This window comes from Notamacropus eugenii, chromosome 3 (assembly GCF_028372415.1).
Source record: "Notamacropus eugenii isolate mMacEug1 chromosome 3, mMacEug1.pri_v2, whole genome shotgun sequence".
In the NCBI taxonomy this organism is placed as follows: domain Eukaryota; kingdom Metazoa; phylum Chordata; class Mammalia; order Diprotodontia; family Macropodidae; genus Notamacropus; species Notamacropus eugenii.
In genome coordinates, this window is record NC_092874.1 from 382,993,980 (window position 1) to 383,015,998 (window position 22,019).

Here is a 22,019-nt window from a genome sequence, read left to right on the forward strand (position 1 = left end):
TCTTATTCAGGCCAATGGCATCATAACAGATGCCCTAGTATGATATTACCCTGGTCATGGATTTTGGATATATCACCTTGATTTAGTGTAGTGATATGAGAATGTGAATGTTGATGAAATAAAGAAACATTGAATAAAGTGACAACCACATACAGATCTCCTGAGCAGTGCAGATACAAAGACAGAACTAAAAAAGAGTTCATGTCCTGAAGGAGCTTCTATTCTTTTGTACAATTCAAGTTGTAAAATAGAATAGTAATTAAAAAGATGATCAGAGAAGTAATAATATATGTTGAGATGAAGATAAATAATATTTCTTTGAGAAGTAATTCTAGTTCAGAAGACTATTCTTCCACCTTCTTCAATTTATTGTCTAAAATCTTGTTAATTCTGAGGCGTGAATTCAGACCCAAAGAATTTGTGATAACTCATATTTAGTAACTATCATTCTTAGTGAGTATCAGGAGATAAACAACAGGTGCATTGTTAGAACTGTTAGAAATATTGTGTGATACATGATTATTTATGCACTTGCAAATTGCATAATATCATATGAACTAATCTCACTTTAATTTCCGTGATATAATGGTGATATTTTCCATGATACACCAGTGATATGCTGGTTAATATTAGTATAGCACCAGATAACCTGTCAGTCTTGAAGCTCCTATTAGCTACTCCAAATTTTAGAGATTTTGGAAGATGACCAAAATCTTCAAATCTTAGCTCTTGAGCACTAACACAAAGATTGCACTTTTGCTAGTCAGCCATACGGCACACACTCCCTAACAGGGAATATAACTAAATAGCAATAAAAATTAATGAGCAATATAACATGTTCTCTGTGAGCTAACTCTCTCACAAACATAATAAAATTAAATGAGAAGAAGAGATCTTTTTTGAAGTTATGCTTGGACAACTACACATTGATACACATGTGGGTAGAGTACATGCATGAAGGGATAAGTATATAGGGAGCATGTGAACAAGACACGTATGTATAGGGACACCTCACATTGACAAAGCTACATAGAGGTCAGTGGCCTTTTCTGTTATGACTGTGCTACTCTGTTAAACATATTCCCTGCCAGTCATCTTCCACCGCATCTTTCCTTCTTGTGTTGGATCTTAGTTGCTTTGGAACACCAAGATTCTAAATTCTATCTTAAGCTCTCAGGAAGTCAATCTATTTACTGGTTCTGGAAAAGTATGCCATGTACTCTGCTTCTTATATTGTCTTCATAATCATGGTCATCCATTCTCATCAGTTCAGTTGCAATTGCCCACAATGCTTCATTCTGAATACTTTTCCTTATTCTAATCACTCCAATTACTTCCCAGGCCCACTCCAACTCAATGTTCCATCACCTATTGCTTCTGTCCTTCAAGGAACTCTCATCTTATCATCTGCCAACTTTCCTACACATCTGCAAATTTCTCAGCCAGCTTGATTTCTGCTTATCTGATCTAATAGAAACCTGACACCCTCCTGAAAATATCATATCCCTTAAAATGCTTTCTGCTTAGTCTCCTAATTCCTCCACCACCTATTCACAGGGTTAGAAAATGGAGAAGGCATATATTTTAATCATTACTGTTGTTTCCAGATCATTCTTCTTCCACTATTTCCTAAATATTCCCTTTTTTATCTGCTCGCACCCAAGTAACTTTCTCAAGTTTTTCAATGACCTTGCTGGTAATTCAACATCTTCTCCTCTACTCATCCCCTGATTTGGGCTACAAAATAATATTTCAGTAGATAGCCTGATCATGCTGCCAGTCTTCAAACTCTACAATTCCAAAGAGTTTCTTCTGTCCCATATTCGGGTAGCATATACACACCTTGGAATTAATGTTCCCTATATCAACTTATAACTCATATAAAAATCTAGAATTAAATCCCACAATTTAACCACCAATTTTTTTTCTTTTACATGCCCTATTCACTCTCACTAAACCTAGTAGGCCTCACTCTTATTGTACATGGCAGTCCTTGACCATTTTCCTGTTCTGCTTGCTCCCTTTGGGTATTATTTGTCTCAATGCTTGGTTTTGACCATATTGTTTGCTACTTTAGTGCTTTCCTACCTGTTAATATCCCTCAAATTCTTCTATTGCATCAATCCCAACCTCCTTTCGTATTATTGTGGCCTACTGACAGGATTCTTCTTGCCTCCACTCTCCCTTCTAATTGGCCTATTTAAAAAAAAGTGCTTATTTTTAAAAAGTGCTTATTTACTACTAATGTTCTTTTTAAAATTTTGAGTTCATAATAATGACCCTCTTTGCAGATCCTACATAACCCATTGAGAAGGCAAGTGATATTATATCAATTATATATGTGAAGTCATGAGCGCATATTTCTATAATCAGTCTATAAAAAAATTAAAATAATGAAAAACAATAGTTACATCAGTTCTCGCTTTGCAGGTGGACAGCATTTTTCATCATGAACTAATTCTTTGTAATTCTTAATACAATTGCCAGAATAATCTTTCTTGTCTGTAAATCTGTTTATACTCATACTTCTGCCCAAACATCCTTCCTGACTCCCTATTGCCTCCTAAGTAAAATTAAAAACTAAAATTAAACTAAATTAATTAACTAAAATTAAAAAAAATTAAAAACTACTTTCTCATATTTACGACTCTTCTTGCATGCTATCACCTCACTTTCCCAGGCTTATTTCCTATTAGTCCCCTCTATCCACTTTGTTCTTTATCCAAACTGGAAGACTTTGCCTCACAAATACACTTGCCAGTCTCATGCCACTGTGACTGCTCAGGCTGTTGGCTATCATTGAAATGCCCTCTTCCCTTCCTTTTCCTACTGAGCACTTGACCATTCTTTAAAACTCAATTCAAATATTACCTCCTCAATGAAGCCATTGCATTTTCCCATCGTAACTCAACCACATCATCAACAACAACAAAATCTACTCTTTATATATGTTGTCATAATGGTCCTCACAACAACCCTCTAAGGTTGATGCTCTTCTTTTCCTAATGAGGAACGTGAGACTGAAAGACTTGCATGAGATCACAGAGTAAGTAATGCCTAAGGCAGGGCTCTTACTTAAACATGCACCAAGTATTTCATAAATATGAGTTTTATTTTAGATTCCTGGTTCACTCCCACATCTCAGATCAAAATAAACATAAGCTGACAGCAAGCTCATGGCCATGAATTTATAATTTCCACTTGCAACATCTGCTTCCAACAATGTAACTTGGTGACTGATGTAATTTCTTCCATTTGGGGTACAGGTTTTTTGATGGCAGACAGCCTGTACTATCCATCATGGACCCAGAGACTATCAAATTGGTGCTGGTAAAAGAGTGCTTTTCTGTCTTCACCAATCGTCGGGTAAGTGACAGTGGAAGACTAAAATTGTCAGCAATGGGGAAGTCATGTTGAGCATCTTAAGGATCACACAGTTTTTAAGCCATCTATAAATACTAGCTTCACTATTAATATTCTTGTAGAAGACAGAGTAGGCAAGACAGCCTAGCTGAGGAAAATGCCTCTTCAACTGGAGACAGAAGACTACTTTTGCTGGGTGATGTAAGCCCTATCTACATCTCTTGGGCCTCCAAAATTTGGGAGTGGCAATGCCTTCAGCAGAACTAGACTTGCTTAGAATGTAGCCCCCAGGGCTATTAAAGGAAAATGTCACTGTGGAAAATGGGCCTGCTCTGCTCATCAGCTGTTGACCAGCTGTCTCCAAAGAACTGATGGTCAAAGGAGATATAGTGCGAAATGTTCCCCCCAAGTCTCCTTTTCTGCTTTTGGCTAGGCATTCCCAGTCATAATAGTAGGGGAAAATCCTCTGGAGGAAGGGCTGGTCATACCCACCAACTGTCAATTATCTTGTGTATTACAGGCCAGTCAGAATAACTGTGAAGAAGAGATAGGAGGTCATATGTGTCAGATAGTTCAAATTACCACCACCATCATCAATTACTTCACCTCGGACATGGAGAGAGAGCCTAGGATATGTAACCCAAGATCGTGGGTGATGGTAGTCCTTAGTACAATCAGCTATCTTCCTGGGAAACAACCTCTCTAGTGATGCAGTCTGAAAACTGCTCGTACAGGTATAATAATTACACCATTTAAGTATCCAGAAAAGAAAACTGTTGCCATCAAAGTCTAGGAGCTATAAAGGGTCAGATTAAAAAAATCTAGATAATTAGAAAGAATTAGTTTTTGTACTGAAAAGTGTAATAGGTCTCAACTTCTGGTTCTACCATTTAAAACAAGAATAGTCTTGCCTTTTACCTATTTCTCCTAGAATTTTGGTCCAGCAGGGATTATGGAGAGTGCTATCTCAATTGCTGAAGATGACCATTGGAAGAGGATTAGAACAATATTGTCTCCAACATTTACAAGTGGAAAACTCAAGGAGGTAAAGTAATGAAAACTGGTCAGATTTTAGAAAATTGAGTCCAGGGGAAGGTTAAAAAAGTTCCAATGATTTTTAATAGCTAAAACCTAATTAACAGGCCCACAAGTGTGAACTTCCTAAAAGGGAATATTTTTTGTCCTAGTTTGTGGTGCTCCAATGGAGATAGTACAGTCTCTGGAATTAGAGAACCTGATCTGCAATGTCACCTCTGATGCCTATTGCCTGAGTGACCATTGATAGGGTACTTACCACCTTGGCTGCAGATCCCTCATCTTTAAAATGAAGTAGTTTTGCTAAATGGCCCAAAAGGACTCTTCTTCCTATAGATATATGATAATTTACATTTTAAAAGAGAAATGATCTTATGAAGTACCATTGTGCTTCTTCAAGCTTGGGAAATTGTATTTGTTTTGGAACTAGGTTTTTCACATGGAATTATTGTCATTTGGCATTTAGATGTTTCCCATCATTAAGCAATATGGAGATGTGTTAGTGAAGAACATGGGGAAGGAAGCAGAGAAAAGCAAGCCTGTAACTCTGAAAGAGTAAGTATGGGACAACACCTGGAGGAATCTGAGGAACAACAGGACAAAACTGCTCGCCTTCTGTCATCTTTCCTCAGAAAGTGAAGTAGCCACTTTTAAAGCTATTCTGTTAACTTTTTCATTAAAAAGGGAAATGTAAAGGACAACATGGTGAGATATTCTGAAGCTAAACAATTTGATTAAGCCATTTGCAATTGATCACGCTACTCTTCCTCCTTTTTCTTTTTATATTCTGAACTCTATGTAATCTGCCTTGCAAATATATCTTTCCACTAAGGCTTTTATAAAACTATTTTAATGTCTCCAAATTACTAATAAACATTTTTATATTTATGAAAATATTTAAACTCTTTTCTTACATTCTTGCTTTGTCTCTTTCAGAAATTATATTTGAATTTGTGTCTAAGTTGTTTTTTTCCATTGAGATTATGCTTGGAGATATTTTCATTGCTATTTTATTCTGGGTTTGTGTGTTGAGTCTCTCTGTCACCATAAAAGCTTTTTTTATGGGATTCTTTTTGTTTGTGCTCTCCCCGCCAAAATTTCCTGACTTTAGAGTTTATGCTACTTCCAAGATCTACACACTTCTAGAGGATATATCTGGGTTGCTTCTGCTGTAGGTTTTTTGAGTTGTTGGTTGTTTTGTTATTCCATGCTCCAAAGTTCAACTCATTCTGGGAACTTACAAGGTTTTGTTGTGCTAAGTAATCTTTTCCAGGGCAAAGTCTGATTGATTCCTCTGTCCTTCACCCTTCACCAGGGAGATCTGAGCTTTGCAGGCTCCTGACCTATATTTGGATCTGAGTAGTAATAAACTGCTCCTAGACTGTGGCATTATCATCCAAGTGGAAAATAGTTTCCCTTTAGTCTGAGATACTTTTCATTACTATTCCTCAGTAGGCTTCAGATTTATCTAAGAATTAGAGCTGAAAACAAACTGTTTTCCTGGGGTCTGAAGCACATTTTCTTGCTTCCTTCTGAACTTCCCCCTTGCTTGCGGGGACCTGTAACTGACCCTTACATCTAGGTCCTGGTCTCTTCATAGTCCATGGTACATCCGTGACCCAGAAAGCTATTGGAAGTGACAACCTGCCCCTTGGCACAGTTTTCCCTACCCTACAGAGTATCCCAGTACTTTTTTTTAAAAAATCTTTTATTTCTCTTAGAAATTTGCCTTTTTTTCTTTTTATTTCTCTAGCTGTTGAATGTTCTAAAGACTAATTTCTGGCCAATATCTAAAGATCTTTATATGTCTCTGTCTGACAAATGGAACTGGACAAAAGTCATTGTATTCTCTCCTTCTTGGATTTCTCCATCATTAACCAGTTTGATCCATATTCTAGAGTAGTTTTCAAGTGGAGGAGCTCTTTGTGCTTCTTGCTTCTCTTGCATATTAACTCTGTCACTGTTGCTCCTCTCTTCATTTTCAAATCAATGATTTCTTGTGGATTTGAATCTTTGTTAATTCCATAGCATCATCTGACACTGTTAACAGTATTCTCTTTCTGAATGCTTTCTATTCTCTATTTTGTGATTCTTCTCAGTTTTGGTCCTCCTCCTGTCTGTCTTATCATGTTTTCTCAACATCCTTTGTGGAATGCCCATCTGTGGAGCACCTACTAATTGCAGCTTAGTCACTCAAACACAATTCATTGTTATTTAATTTATTAAGAAAAACATGGAAAAGAGATCCTATTTAAAATAACTCTATATGGTATAAAATACCTAGGAGTACACTTGCCAAACAAACTTAGGAACTTTGCAAACAAAATATTTTAAAAGAGTTTTATACAAGTAAAATCAGGTTTAAGCAACTGGAGATATATTCATAGTTCATGTATAGGCAGGGCAAATATAATCAGACAATTATACCGACATTAATTTATATATTCAAAATATAATATAATTCTCATATATTTATATATTCTAATTTAATTACTAAAAATATTTTACTGAATTAGAAACAAATGAGAGATAATTCATTTGGAAGTACAAAAACTCAAAAATATCAAAGGAAATAATGAAAAAATGCAAAGAAAGTACTATATCTTAAACTATATTGGAAAGAAGTAATTATCAAAGCTATCTCTTACTAGTTCCAAAATAGAAAGGTAGATCAATTGAACATAGTAGATATGCAACTTTCAGTCTTAAATGACTATAGTAACCTTTTATTTGAAAAATACAAAGATTCAAGATTTTGAGGTGAGTGTATTATTTGGTAAAAATTTTATTGAAAACTAGAAGGCAGGATGGAACAAACAGGAAATAGATTAATATCTCACACCATTTACTAAGATAAGGGCAAAATGAATATTCCACCTAGATATAAAGAGAGATATTCCAACAGCATTTGAAGAACTTGGAACATATTATTTATCAGACTTATAGACAGGTAAGTAATTTAGCAAAACACAAGAGAGCACAGTGAGGTGTAAAGTGGATAATTTTGATTATATTAAATTTAAAAATTTTGTAGAAATTGTACTCAAGATCTGAAGGAAAGCAGAGATTTGAAAGAAAAAAAACATTTTTTGAACAGTTTCTCATATAAAGTTCTCATATCACAAATATATAATGACCTTTGTCAAATCTCTTAGAATATGAGTCATTCTCCAGTCAATAACTCATCAAAGAATATGAACAGTCAGCTTTCTGATAAAGAAATAAAAAATTATGGTCATATGAAAAAGTGCTATAAATCATTTTTTTAATCTCTTCTTTAAATTGTCTTTTATATAAACTGTCAGTACCCTCAGTTTCTTTAACAAACTTTTAATTTTAAATCATTTCACCAAACTAGTCATTGTATACCATTTACCTTCAACTTATTAATGTCCTTCTCCAAATATGATGCCCAGAACTTTGGTCACAGTGCTATAGATATGATCTGACCATGGCTGAAAGCACCAGAACCATTGCCTCTTTCATTCTGCATACCATGCGTTTCTTCCTACATTCTATGGGCTCATTAAGTTTCTATCATTATTTATTAGAAAATGCAAATTGAAACACCTTTGAGAATTCATTTTGTACCTGTCAGATTGACTAAAAAACATTGAAGAGGAAAGAGTCAAATATTGAAGGAAATTTGGAAAAACTGCACACTAATTCATCGTGTATGTAATTGTGAAGAGATCCAACAATTTTAGATAGCATACCGGAAATATGTCAGAAGAGTTTTTAAGTTGCTTATATCCTTTGACCCAGAAATAACACAATGAGATCTATTTCCACAAATGATTAGGGAAAAAGAAAAAGAACGTCTATGTTCTAAAGTAGAGAGTATTCACCATGTGGGGAGGAAAATGTACCCCTGGTTAACCTCCTCTAATAGCTTAGGAAAGGGAAGTGATAATGCCAGTAAGCACTGCCATACATTATATCCCATAATTTTCCAAGTATTTCCAAGAATTTTCCATTCATTCCTTCATTCATTCACTCGTTCATTTATAAAATGATTTTTGACTTCTAGGAAGTTGATGAAAAGAATCAACATTTTTCTGAAAAATCTCAGCTAATAAATGCTACTGATCATTTTTAAATATGACTTTGGACTTGAACCTAGAGTCTTGTTGTTAAACCTGGTCAGAACACACTAAAATACAACAGTGAAATATATAATAATATAAAAAATAGAAAAAAGCAATATTAATATGTGGTTTTGTACTTTCAATATGTGGCGCTCAAGTATCCTTTGGAATGGTTTAGTGACCCTGGTTTCTATTGAGTTTCACACCAGGGATTTAGAGGCTCAATTCCTGTATTTACTTGGAGAGGAAAGAAACAGTGCCTGTTCTGAGCCTTTTTTTGCTTTCTCTCCTCAGCATTTTTGGGGCCTACAGCATGGATGTGATCACCAGTACTTCATTTGGTGTCAAAATTGATTCCTTGAATAAACAAGATGATCCCTTTGTGAGAGAAATCAAGAAGTTAATTAAGTTCAGTTTTCTGGATCCACTTTTACTTACAATAAGTAAGTTGATTCTTCTTTACAGAAAAAAAATAAAATTTCAGTGGTTCTGACATTCCTGAACATAACTCAGTGACTCACCAAGTTGGACCATAGATTTAGAGATGGACAGAAACTTAGGAACCCTTAAGTCTATCCTCTTAATTCAACGGAGATTAAACCAAAGCATAGAGAGATTACAACATAACATCAGGAATTCTGGAAATTCTGTACTTTAGCTGCTGTTAGGAAATCAGGGCTTTCAGAGAGCCACTGACCTAAATTCCCAGGGGAATTACTTATTGTTTGTGGTAGTTATAGGTAATTTAGCAGTTAACCTAGAAGATGGGCACAGGACACCGAATTATGGAGATTCGCTTCACTGTTGGGGTTTTCATTGACCTCCAACAGTTTACAGATAATCGATGATGTTAAAAAGAAAATGAATAAATCAGATTACAATTTGTCCCTCTGTTGCCATCTCCCCATCTGCACTCCAAATAAAGGTGATAATGTCACTCATAAAATTCTAGTTTCATAAGGATATTTTGTTTTTGTTTTCCTCAGCAATTTTTCCATTCGTTATTCCTTTGTTAAAAAAAATGGATGTAACTGTATTTCCAAAGGAAACAATAGATTTCTTAACAAAATCAATTAAAAAAATAAAGGAAGACCGAAAAAAAAATTCACAAAAGGTAAGTCTCTACAGTGTTCAGAATAAGAGTATGTGTCCATTAAAAATAGTGGTATTATATCCTCAGGGTAAAGCAAACAAAACTGGTGTTCAATTTTACTTGATATTCATCTTTGTGCACTATAATCTTTATTCAATTCCAATTGTCACATTTTTGAGGATTTACTGTAACCTGAAGAAGTGTTACTTGTTGACATCTTGTTTCCAGCTCTAACTCTATGCTCTTCTTATTTAATATTTGCTAGCTTGAGTGATCTATGTCTAGGGGAGCACAAAGATGAAAAAAAGACACTGTTCCAGCTCTCAAATATTTTACAACCACAGAAGTGGGACAAGACACATACCCAATATTATGTTGCAAATTAGTATGTGATTTATAGTAAGAACCCAAGAAAGAAGAAAGTGCATTTCTCCTTTATTTATACACGCTCAAAATAGTCTTGCTAACAATACCAAAAGCTGTATAAGAATGGGCACAAAAATTATAATTGTGCCAGTAATGTTGCATTCAGATTCTCTGTGTGGACTCTTGGTCTACATTTGGAACATTTTTCATCTTCTCACAATACTTCTACTGTGAGCCTCTTTTCTGGAAAAGCTATGACTCTTAATTCTTGAAAGCCAGATCAGAAAACTACAACCTATTCAGTTGACCCTTGCAAGCTACACAGTCTTGAAGCTTGAACACGTTGGTTCATTATATCTCTGCTTACCCAGGACCAATCTAGGTCCCACTTTGTCTATTTGTTGACCACAATGAGATCAGTTTCTTTGCCTATAATGATCCTGAGAAATCATCCATCAAGTTATTGTAAGATTGTGATCAGTGGTGTCCACATCAACGATATTATAAACTGTTGAAGCATTATTTGTCTATCCTTTCTGTCAGAATTAAGAGAATTTTCTGGAATACTTAATATTTTCTCTTAGGTTCTTCAGGGTATGCTTCCCTCCAAAAACCCTGGTTTGATGATTGGGACATCATCTTTTAAAATTTGGGAATGAGATTTTAAGCTCTTATATCATTCACTTGACACTCAGACTAACCATACAGGGTCTTTGATGGAAGTGCCTTGGATGGAATTCTAACTCTGCTACCGAGCTGAAGTCACAATGTTTCTAATCTTTGAGATCTTCATTGGTCTATCATACTGCTGGCATATTAATTTTCTGCACGTATAACTATTTTCTGTGCTCCCAAGTACTTTTTCCACATTATTGTTTTCCAACCTTTTTTCCAGAACCGGGTAGATTTCCTTCAGCTTATGATGGATTCTCAGACTTCTAAAAATTCGGAGATGCACTCTCAAAAAGGTAACTTATGAATGAAGGCAATCATGAATTGGAATTCTGAAGCCATTATCTGTAGAAGTATGAAAAAATTTCCAATTTGCTTCTATGATATACTAAATGGCATTAACAACATGAATGATGACCAGGATGTTACAGGGTTTTAAGATTTGCACAGCACTTTACATAAATTTTTTCCCTCTGGAAAAATCTTTCCGCACCTTACTATGCCACATTGTTGTCCTAGGTATAGATGAAAAAGGGACTTTATTCTGCATGCTTCAGACTAACATAACCATCACAAATTCAAATATGATTTAAAATTTTTCTCTATTGAGCTCATTCTACAAAAGCCAGATCCAGTTCAAATCCTATTTCAAAGTTTTAATAGCTGTGATCCTGTGGAAGTTGCCTAAACACTCTCAGCCTTGAATTCCTCATCTCTAAAATGGAAATAAGGATGACACAAGCACAGAGGATTTTTATGAAGATCAAAGGAAAATGTGTTTTCTTATTCTAACTGTGCTACTAAGTACGTATGTGACCCTGCATACATTACTTCACTTGTCTGGACTTGCATGTCAGTTGTCTTCTAACTCAAAATGCTCTAATTTTACTCTATTTCCTGACCTAGACTGTGTATACTTATGCTTAGCTAGCTCGACAGATGATGGCACATAGGATAAAGTGTCAGACCTGGAGTCAGGAAAACTCATGTTCCTAAGTTCAAATCTGGTCTCAGACACTTAATAGTTGTGTGACACTGGGCAGGTCATTTAACCTGTTTCACCTCAGTTTCCTCAATTGTAAAATGAACTAGTGAAGGAAATGGAAAAAGCACTCTGATATCTTTGCCCAGAAAACCCCAACTGGGGATGACAAGGAGTCAGATATGTTGTTGTGTTCGTCTTTGGTACCAAAGAAGACCATGTCGTTAGAGACATGATGACATGACTTGCACTTGACTTTGTTTTGAGTGAGGGAGGACTGTACAAGGTCACCAGTCTCACTTTTCCTCCAGAGCCATCTGATCCCAGTGACCAGATATTCATCAGAATGACTGGAGATGAACCAGGATGTAGACGTGACTGAAACAACTGAACAGCAGTACAGGAAAGAAAAAAAGAGACTGATTTTAAGATACAAGCTTTTCTTGCAATATAAAATTTGTGGGCAAATGGCTCAAATTGTATTTTAATGTGTTTTAATATGCTGTATTCTCATTTAAACATAAGTAGGATATAGACTCTCCTATGCTGCACAACCTGATAAATGTAGCACTGTTAAGTGAAGGTGGAACTGGAGTTGAGAATCAGAAGACTAGATTCTAGTCTCAGCTTCAGCCATTTCCTAGCTCAGTGATGTTGGAAGAGTCATCTTATTGCTCTACACCTCATCTGCCTTATTTGAAGAATGGAGAGAAGCTTTCTTGGCATTAGCAATTTCATAGGTTTGTAATGGTGGTCAAATGAAATAATGTGTAAAATCAATCCAAAAATATAAGGCACTATGTATAGAAATGTTGCCTATTTTCACTGTTATTTTCTGGATATCTTCCCTTCATGGAGCTCATCACAGATAGGATGTAGTGAGGTATTATGGGAAGAAAGTGGAATCTGAAATATGAAGATCTAGGTTCAAATCCTCAGCTTCTCACCTGTGAGACTTTGGGAAAGTCACTTAACCTCTTCAGGTTTCAGGTTACCAATTTCATGGCTTTGTGGTCCCATCGAGCTCTAAATCTGTGATCTCCTTCAAACAACTCTCCTCCATATTTGCTTCACTCTACACACAACCGCACTACCACAGGTCCTGGTCCCCTGTCCTCTGGACTATTGCTAGAGCCTTCAGATGCGTTTTTCCTATGACAGAGTGTACTGGAAAAAAGAGAACAGTCCCTGAAACAAAAAGTTACTTTTATCCCACCCAGAAATAACAAATGAGGATGAGGCAGGTGTGTGGAAAAAAACGGAACAAACATAGAAAAAATTTGGTTGAGCAATCCCAGTTAGACTGAATCTCTTTCCTGCCTTGTCATGATAGATTTCCATGTAAAATTCCCATCGTATCAGTGAAGGTATTTCAGATCTCCTCTAGGTTTCTGGAGTCTCAGGTAGAGGCCTTTCCTAACTTCTAATGATATGACTGGGTAAAATAACAAAGATATGATGACTTTCTCTGAATATCTCCTTTGCCTCTATTTCAGATCTGAGTGATGACGAAATCCTGGCCCAATCCATTATTTTTATTTTTGCTGGCTATGAAACCACTAGCTCTGTCCTTTCTTTTCTCTTTTACCACCTGGCCACTCACCCAGAGATCCAACAGAAACTTCAGGAGGAGATAGATGCCGTTTTGCCCAACAAGGTGAGAGGATGAGAACAGAACTATTCAGACTCCCTCCCAACTTGTTTCCTATTCACCCATTCTCCTAGTAGAAGTGTTGTCCAAATCAGCTGTATTGACTGAGCATTTACCCGTTATTGACATCTGACCAGAGTCTTAAAAGGCAAAGATATGTTGAAACACCATAAATTTACGTGAAGTTCTGCTTTCAGAGAAGGAAATATTTAAGAAGCTAGTACCAATTCTTGGCAAAATACTTCAAAAGCTCACTTGTCCTCTGATCAGATGCATAATGTAGTTATTATAGACTCATTCTAAGACCAAGTTAGTAAAGATAGATGTGATATGTCACCCTAGTACTTGAAACTTATTACTGAGAAATATTTTTTTCTCTTCCCAGGAAGCAGTCACGTATGATGCCCTGGTACAGATGGAGTACCTAGACATGGTGATACATGAAATTCTCAGACTGTATCCCATAGCTGGCAGGATTGAAAGGGTTGCTAAGAAAACTGTTGAGATCAATGGAGTGATGATTCCTAAAGGCACAGTGGTGATGGCCTCACCCTTTGTCCTTCATCGAGACCCAGATTATTGGCCAGAGCCAGAGGAGTTCCGCCCTGAGAGGTAAACACTTTTTTTTTTTTTAATGAGGAAAAAGGTTATTGAGTGTGGTCAGTTGAGACAGTTTGGAGAAAACACTGAATTGGGAGACAGGATCACTTCTTTGTAGAAGTGTTTAAGCTCTTAGCAGAGATTAAAATTTTACAACATATAAGACAGAAGACATGGTATTACATGAAGAGTCAGGAAGACGTGAATTCAAAGCCCACCTATGATACCATTTATTTACATGGAATGAATGATTCTATTCTACACAGTGACTCTTTCAAATATTTTATTCCCTCCTCAAACATTTCATTGTTTCTCCCTCTTTCCATTTTCTCAGCTGAGAACCTTCCTTCATATTTTAGTAGAAAAAATTAGGCTACTCACTTTGAACCCCTTCATTTATTCACTTCCCCATGTCCCATCACTCATATGCTTTCTGCTACTATTCCCTCCTTTATGACTGTATCACATGAGAAAATAATCATATTCCTCCCTAAGGCTAATTACTTTACTCATTCATGTAATTCTATCTCTTCAAAGAGATTTATCACCTGCAATTAATACTCTTATGCTTATTTCCATTCTGTCCTAATGACTATTTTTCTACTGCTTACAAACCTGCCATGAGTCTTCTACCCTGAAAAAGAATCCTTCACTTGATCTTGTGTTATCCTGATTGTATTTCCACAATACTTGAATTGTTTCTTTCTGGCTGCTTGCAGTATTTTCTCATTAACCTGGAGCTCTGCAATTTGGCTACAATATTCCTAGAAGCTTTCCTTTTGAGATCCCTTTCAGGAGGTGATCAGTGGATTCTTTCAATATTTATTTAACCCTCTGGTTCTAGAATATCTGGGCAGTTTTTCTTTATGATTTCTTAAAAGATGATGTCTAGGATCTTTTGTGATCATGGCTTGCAGGTAGTTCCATATTTTTAAATAGTCTCTCCTGCACCTATTTTTCAGGCCAGTTGTTTTTCCAATGAAATATTTCACATTGCTATTTTTTCATTCCTTTAGTTTGTTTTAAAATTTCTTGATTTTTCATAAAGTCATTAGCTTCCATCTGCTCCATTCTAAGGTTTAAGTAAATATTTTCCTCAGTGAGCTTTTGGACCTCCTTTTCTTTCTGACCAATTCTGCTTTTTAGGGTGTTCTTCTTTTCATTGGTCTTTTGGATTGCATTTTGTCATTTGGTTTTAGTCTATTTTTTACAGTTATTTTCTTCAGCATTTTGGGCGTCTCCTTTATCAAGCAGTTGACTCATTTTTCATAATTTTCTTACATCACTCTCATTTCTCTTCCCAAGTTTTGCTGTACTTCTCTTACTTGATTTTCAAAATCCATTCTGAGCTCTTCCATGGCCTGAGAACAAATCATGTTTTTCTCGGAGGCTTTGGATGGAGGAGCTTTGACTTTATTGTCTTCTGTTTGTGTGTTTTAGTCTTCCCTGTCAACAAAGTAAGATTCTATAGTCTGATTCTTTCTTCAGTGTGTGCTCATTTCCCCAGCCAACTTACTAGACTTTTGAGCTCTTTGTCAAGATAAATCTCTGCTTCTAGTGGGAAATGGGAGATGTACTGTCAGCGGCTGAATTCCCTCACAATCTGTAGTCCTAGAGTTCCAGAAAGAGTCTCTGTCTCTGCCCCTTCTGCTGTTGTGACTATTGCAGGTTCCTCTGCCCCCTTTGCTCTCTGCCAGCCTGGGACTGGGGCCAGACCACTGTACTTTCCCACACTGGTCCCACAGGCTTTTTCCACTGAGTTTCCAATTTTTCCTCAGTGTTTTGGGGCCATGAAGTCTGAAAACTGCCACAGGTTCGAGAAATTCAGTCTCCCTAAAGCCTGCTCAGGTCTTGTCTCTTCCTGGGCAGTCAATGCTGTACTGTGTCCTGCCTCAAGCCTGGTGTGATAGACACTTCCTGGTGACCTTCCAGGTTGCCTTGGGCTGGATATTTGCTTTACTTCATTATTCTGTGGGTTCTGCAGCTCTAGAATTTGTTTAGAGCCCTTTTTACAGGTATTTGACTGGGCTTGAGGACAGCTCTAAAAAGTGAATGCTGTTACTCCATCATCTTCCCCCTTACTTTCCTTCAGAGGAATATAAATTTTTATAACTCATTGCCAATATCATATTTCCCAGTTGCACGTGAAAGCAATTTTTAACCTTTTTTTAAAATTTGAGTCCCAGATTCTCTTCCTTCCTCCCTCCCCACCCACCCTCTTTGAGAAGACAAGCAATTCAACATAGATTTTACACATGTAATTATGCAAAGCACTTCCATAATAGTACCGTTTTGAAAGACTAACTATATTTCCCTCCCTCCAAATCTCCCCACTTATTCTATTTTGCACTTTCACCTTGTCCCTTTTCAAAAGTGTTTGCTTTTGACTACTCCTTCCTCAATCTGTCCTCCCATCTGTCTTGCCCTCCCTTATGCCTTGCCTCCTTACTTTCCTGTAGAATAAAATACCCAGTTGGATGTGTATGTTATTCCATCCTTAAACCAAATGAATGAGAGTGAGGTTCCCTCATGCCTCTCTGCTCTTCCCATCCATTGTGAAACCATTTTTTTGACACTTTTATGTGAAATCATTTACCCCATTCTATCTATCCCTTTCTCCTTTTCCTAATATATTCCTCTCTCACCCTTTAACTTTATTATTAGATATCATTCCTTCATATTCAACTCACTCTATGCCTCCTTCCCTCCCTCCCTCCCTCCCTCCCTCCCTCCCTCTCTCTCTCTCTCTCTCTCTCTTTTTCTGTCTGTCTGTCTCTGTCTCTCTTCCAATTACCAAAATACTAAGCAAGGTGTCATGAGGTACAAATGTCATCTTTCTGTGTAGGAATGTGAATGCTTCAACATTAATAACTCCATTATGGCTTCTCTTTCCTGTTTACCCTTCCATGTTTCTCTTGATTCTTGTATTTGAAAGTCATATTTTCTTTTCAGCTCTGGTCTTTCCAAGAAGAGTGTTTGAAAGTTCTCTATTTCATTGAAATTCCATTTTCCCCTTAAGTTTTATAATCAGTTTTGCTGGGTAGGCGATTCTTGGTTTTAATCCTAGCTCCTTTGACCTCTGGAATATCATACTCCAAGTCCTTTGATTCTTTAATGTACAAGCTGCTAGATCTTATGTAATCCTGATTTTATTTCTACAGTACTTGAATTGTTTCTTTCTGACTGCTTGTAACATTTTCTCCTTGAACTGGGAGCTCTGGAATTTGGCTACAATATTTCTAGGAGTTTTTCTTCTGAGATCCCTTCAAGAGGCAATTGGTGGAGTCTTTCAATTCCTATTTCCCCCTCTGGTTCTAGAATATCAGGGCAGTTTTCTTTGATAGTTTCTTGAAAGATGATACCTAGCCTCTTCGTTTGATCCTGGCTTTCAGCTAGTGCGATAATTTTAAAATTGTCTCTCTTGGATCTGTTTTCCAGGTCATTTGTTTTTCCAATGAGACATTTCACTTTGCTTTCTATTTTTTTATTCTTTTATTTCTATTTTATAATTTCTTGATTTTTCATGAAGTCATTAGTTTCCCTTTGCTCCATTCTAATTTTGAGAGAATTCTTTTCTTCATCGATCTTTTGGAACTAATTTTCCATTTAACCAGTCCTACTTTTCAAAGTGTCCTTCTCCTCATTGGCTATTTCCACTTCTTTTGCCATTTGTGTTAGTCTATTTTTAAGATGTTATTTTCTTCAGTATTTTGGGGGGTGGTGGTGGTCTTCTTTAGCAAGCTATTAACTCGCTTTCATTATTTTCTTGCATCACTCTCATTTTTCTCTACAATTTTTCCTCTACTTCTCTTACTTGATTTCAAAAATGCTTTTTGAGCCCTTCCATGGTCTGAGACCAGTTCGTATATTTCTTGGAGGCTTTCGATGCAGGAACTTTGACTCTGTTGTCTTCCAGCTGCGTATTTTGATCTTCTTTGTCACCAAAGTAAGATTCTATATTCTGAGTTATTTTATGCTGTTTTCTCATGCTTCCAGAGAAGTACTTGATTTTCTATCTTTGTCAAGGTAGGATTCTGCTTTGGGGGTGGCAGTGAGGGTCAGTGTACTGTCCCAGGCTTCAGGAGTCTTGAATCAGCAGTTGATACCCCATCATCTGTGAGCCCAGCTTTCTGTAAGTAGCTGCTGCAGCAGCAGTCACTGGGGCTGCCACAGCAGCTGACTCTCCTTCCTCCTTAGCACACAAGGCTGGGGCCGGCCCCAGTCAGACCAGGTCCCACAAAGTTTTCCCACTGAATGTCTATGCTGAGTTTGATTTTTGTTGTTTGAGAAGTTTGGAAATTGTCACATCTGCCAGTGATTCAGTCCCCTGAGGCCTGCTCTGTGTTTGCACAGTCTATCCCTAACTGTGCTCTTCTCTCAGCCTGCCCCAATAAACACTCTGTCAACTCCTGAGGCTATGCATGACTGGGGATTTGCCCTAGCCCACCATTCTTTTGTTTCACACCTCTAGAATTCATTAGAGTCATTTTTTACAGATATTTGGAGGGTTTTGGGAGGGAGATCAAGTAAGTCCCTGTTTTTATTCTACCATCTTGGCTCTACCCTGCTACTTCATTTTTGAGCTCATCAATTTCTAAGAATTTATTTGCTATTTGTCCACCCATGTTCTCCCTACCTACCCTGCCCCCAACTCTCTAGTGACTTTTAATCTCTCATCTTCAAATGCCTTTCAGACTCCTTGAACTGGATGGCCAGTTTAACTTAATATAACAATACATAATGATGATAATGTATAATATATTCAATATTCTCCTACCTTCCGTGTTTCTGGCAGCATCATGATACTAGTCACTCAGATTCACTACCTTGGAGTCATACCTGACCACATGCTTTCTCTCTCTGTTGTCTTCCCATCTAATCTAATCTAATCTAATCTAATCTAATCTGTTACTAAGATCTGTCAATTTGACCTATGCAATAGTTTTCAAAAATATTTTCATCTCTACTTACATGCTGCTCCAACTCTAATGCAAGGCCCCATGATGTCATGTTTGGATTATTATAATAGCCTACTGGTGGGTCTACCTACCTCAAGTCTGTCCCTATGTCAATTCATTCTCCATTTAGCCATGAAAATGATGTTGCCAAAGTGCAGGTATGATCATATAACCCCCATCTTTAATAAACTCCAGTGGTTACCCAGTGCTTCCAGAAGCAAATACCTTAAGCCTCTAATTATTTTTCAGTCTTCTTCCATCTTGTTCCCTTACTTACTTACACTTTGATCCATTTTCACTGACCACTTGGCTGTTCCACAAACAAGACACTCCAGCTCAGCTCCAAACATCTTCTCTGACTGTTCCCCTTGCCTGGAATACACACCCTTGCCTCTTCTGACTTTTGACATCCCTGCCTTCCTTTAATTCCTAATACAAAATCCATCTTCTACAAGAAGTTTTCCTCAATTCCTCTTAATTTCAGTACCTTTCTTCCCTCTGTTAATTATTTGCTATTTATCCTATGTATAGTTTGTTTTATATAGATTTCTTTGCATATTAACTCTCCTATTACATTGTAAGTTCCTTGAAGGCAAAGGATATCATTTGCCTTTTCATATACATAGCAGGCACTAAGTAAATGTTTATTGATTGATTGATTGATGCATTTCTTCTAGTCAGATTCATTGTTCTTCTGACAAGTCTTGGATCTCTTTTTTTTTCTCATCTCATTTCTTTATTCATTTTGGAAAAAAAAAAAACAGGTTCAGCAAGGAAAACAGAGAGAGCATGAACCCTTATGTTTACCTGCCCTTTGGTGCTGGTCCCCGAAACTGCATTGGGATGAGATTTGCACTTATGAGTATGAAAGTTGCAACTAGCCTTGTCCTGCAGGAATTTTCCTTCAGAACTTGTAAAGACACACAGGTGAGGAGTCATGTCTTTTGTTTTGATACTTAGGATAGTTTTTATCAAGATGATTTTTATTTTCAAAGTAGAGAATTGTCCTATGCCACATGGGCAAATGAATTGAACATAATTTGCCTATTTATTGTGAGCATGCTAGTAGGGGTTAACTTACCATTTTTAAGATGGAAGTATAAAGATGGCTACAAGAAAATCAATTAAAGTGTTGTTGGGTATATACTTGATTTTATTTAACTATAATAACAATACCAATAATACATAGTTCTTTGTTGCACACAATATAGACTTTGAAGACCAAAATGTAGCAGCCCCTTTTTAATTCCTTTGTCTTATAAGAAAAAAAACATGCAGTGTTAAATGTCATGGGTGTGAAAACAACTCTTAATTTCACTAAGATTCTTGATTTTATCTTACAAGAGACTAGTATTAATAAAACCTAATAAAAATATATAGTTAATGCATATTTATTGATTGTCTATTTTGTGACAGTTTCTGAGGTCAAATCTACATTGAGTCTCAATTACAATCATATCAATCTAACACTCCTTTGTATGATATTCTAACTGGTTTGTCTTCATTTGTATGAGCTTCTTTTCCATAAGATATCATTAATATTTGTAACTGCATCTCTTTCTATTGTAGGGTAGTGGTTGCTTATTGAACTCTAATTGTTTTTCTTAATTGTTGCAGATTCCTCTAAAACTGAGCAATCAGCCACTCCTTTCACCAACTGTACCCATTGTCCTGCAGGCTGTACCAAGGTCCAAGAAGGGAAATCAACATTAGAAATTCTCCTTCTCATTGTACTCATCCATATCTGCAATCATGCTCCAGATTTCTCTTCTATGTTCTAAAGATATTTAATTCTACAATTACAAATGTAACTTAATTTACCTCATGCATCAAAAAAAATTAAATGATGTTTTTAGCTATAGGAGAGGAGTATTTAGATATTTCAGATCATCTTTTGGACATCTCCTTTTTTGAGGCCTATGTATGATGCTCGATGGTATCAAGTGTCACATAGACAGATCCAGCTGATCATATTTCAAAAGAAATGACCCCTACCATATTAGAACCACTTGATATTACTAAGCTTAGATGATTCAATGGATAGACATAGAGAAAGGCATTAATTGAGTGCATTTTCATTATTTTTTATCAACAAATGTCTTTGACAACTACAATTATATCAATATTGTACTATTGTGGGGAACATATTCCTAATTTTTCACGTTTTGCCTTCAATCAAAGCATACCATGTTTACTTCCTTTTTTCATTTTTTCCTTTGCACCTGGGTCTTCTTTCATAACGCATCTAATATGCTAATATGTTTTGTGTGATTGAATACGTATAACCTATATTCAATTGCTTCATGTCTTTGCAAGAGGGAGGGAGAGAGAGGAAATTTGGAACTCAAAATTTTAAACCAATCTTGAAATTTGTCTTCATGTGTAATTGGAGGACAAAAATAAATATTCTTTACTTAATATTCATTATTTAATTGTTGTGCTGCTATAAACGAATAAAGATATGTCTGGATACTTCTTTCATGTCTAGTATGCCCTAAATTTATTTCAAAGTTATTTGGACGGATGGGCAATGTGTCAGTTTAGATTATGTTATTTTTTTTATTGTCAATCAACTGATAAGAATATTTATGGACAATTCCAGTTTAACACCGAAAGCTCTGGCAAGGGGAAAAATAGTTCAGCTGATTCTTTTTCCTTTCACAAACATTTGATTATAAAGTTTGGGAAAAGACTTGGCCTCACATGGACTGATTGAGTTCACTATTAGGAATTTCTCACAACTCATATTCATTTGACTATGTCCCCATTTAGGGTGTCACCATGAACATCTGCATGTTCTTTGCTCAGTTTCCTCAATATTTATGCTAACCATTTATCAAATGTAGACCTGGCTTTCTTTCAGATGACAAAACTGGTATAAAAAAACAGAGACATTTATACCCAAGCTTTTAAACAGTGAAAACAACTTTTATTACATATATGGTTGACCTCTATTTTATCCAAGGATATCATGTGGTTGAGGTACAATTAAAACAGGAAAACATTTGGAGCCACTAGAAAGCCACTCCCATCAAAGTTTGTTTCTCTTGGTGTATTCCTTCTGTCCAAGTCAAGTTCAATGGAATTATGATATTTTAAATCATCTCCCAATAAATATTTTGTACTTGGCCTATGTATTAAGGACTCTTGAATGTTTGAAAGAAAAGTCAATGATGGATTATTAAATCGTACTCTTGGAAAGATTAGATGG

General features: G+C 36.3%; 1 protein-coding gene across 2 annotated transcripts in view; it reads left to right on the forward strand.

Annotated features, from left to right (window-relative positions):
- The window catches only part of LOC140497115 (cytochrome P450 3A4-like), a 42,239-nt gene extending 20,950 nt beyond the window's left edge, over window positions 1-21,289 (forward strand). For both annotated transcript variants that reach the window (XM_072597678.1, XM_072597679.1), the window contains 10 exons: window positions 3,267-3,366; window positions 4,295-4,408; window positions 4,865-4,953; window positions 8,781-8,929; window positions 9,473-9,600; window positions 10,841-10,913; window positions 13,096-13,256; window positions 13,636-13,862; window positions 19,573-19,735; window positions 20,426-21,289. In XM_072597678.1, coding sequence (XP_072453779.1) covers window positions 3,267-3,366; window positions 4,295-4,408; window positions 4,865-4,953; window positions 8,781-8,929; window positions 9,473-9,600; window positions 10,841-10,913; window positions 13,096-13,256; window positions 13,636-13,862; window positions 19,573-19,735; window positions 20,426-20,521 — 1,300 coding nt within the window. In that variant the 3' untranslated portion in view covers window positions 20,522-21,289. The remainder of the gene's footprint in view (window positions 1-3,266; window positions 3,367-4,294; window positions 4,409-4,864; window positions 4,954-8,780; window positions 8,930-9,472; window positions 9,601-10,840; window positions 10,914-13,095; window positions 13,257-13,635; window positions 13,863-19,572; window positions 19,736-20,425) is intronic.
- Window positions 21,290-22,019: the final 730 nt, after the last annotated feature.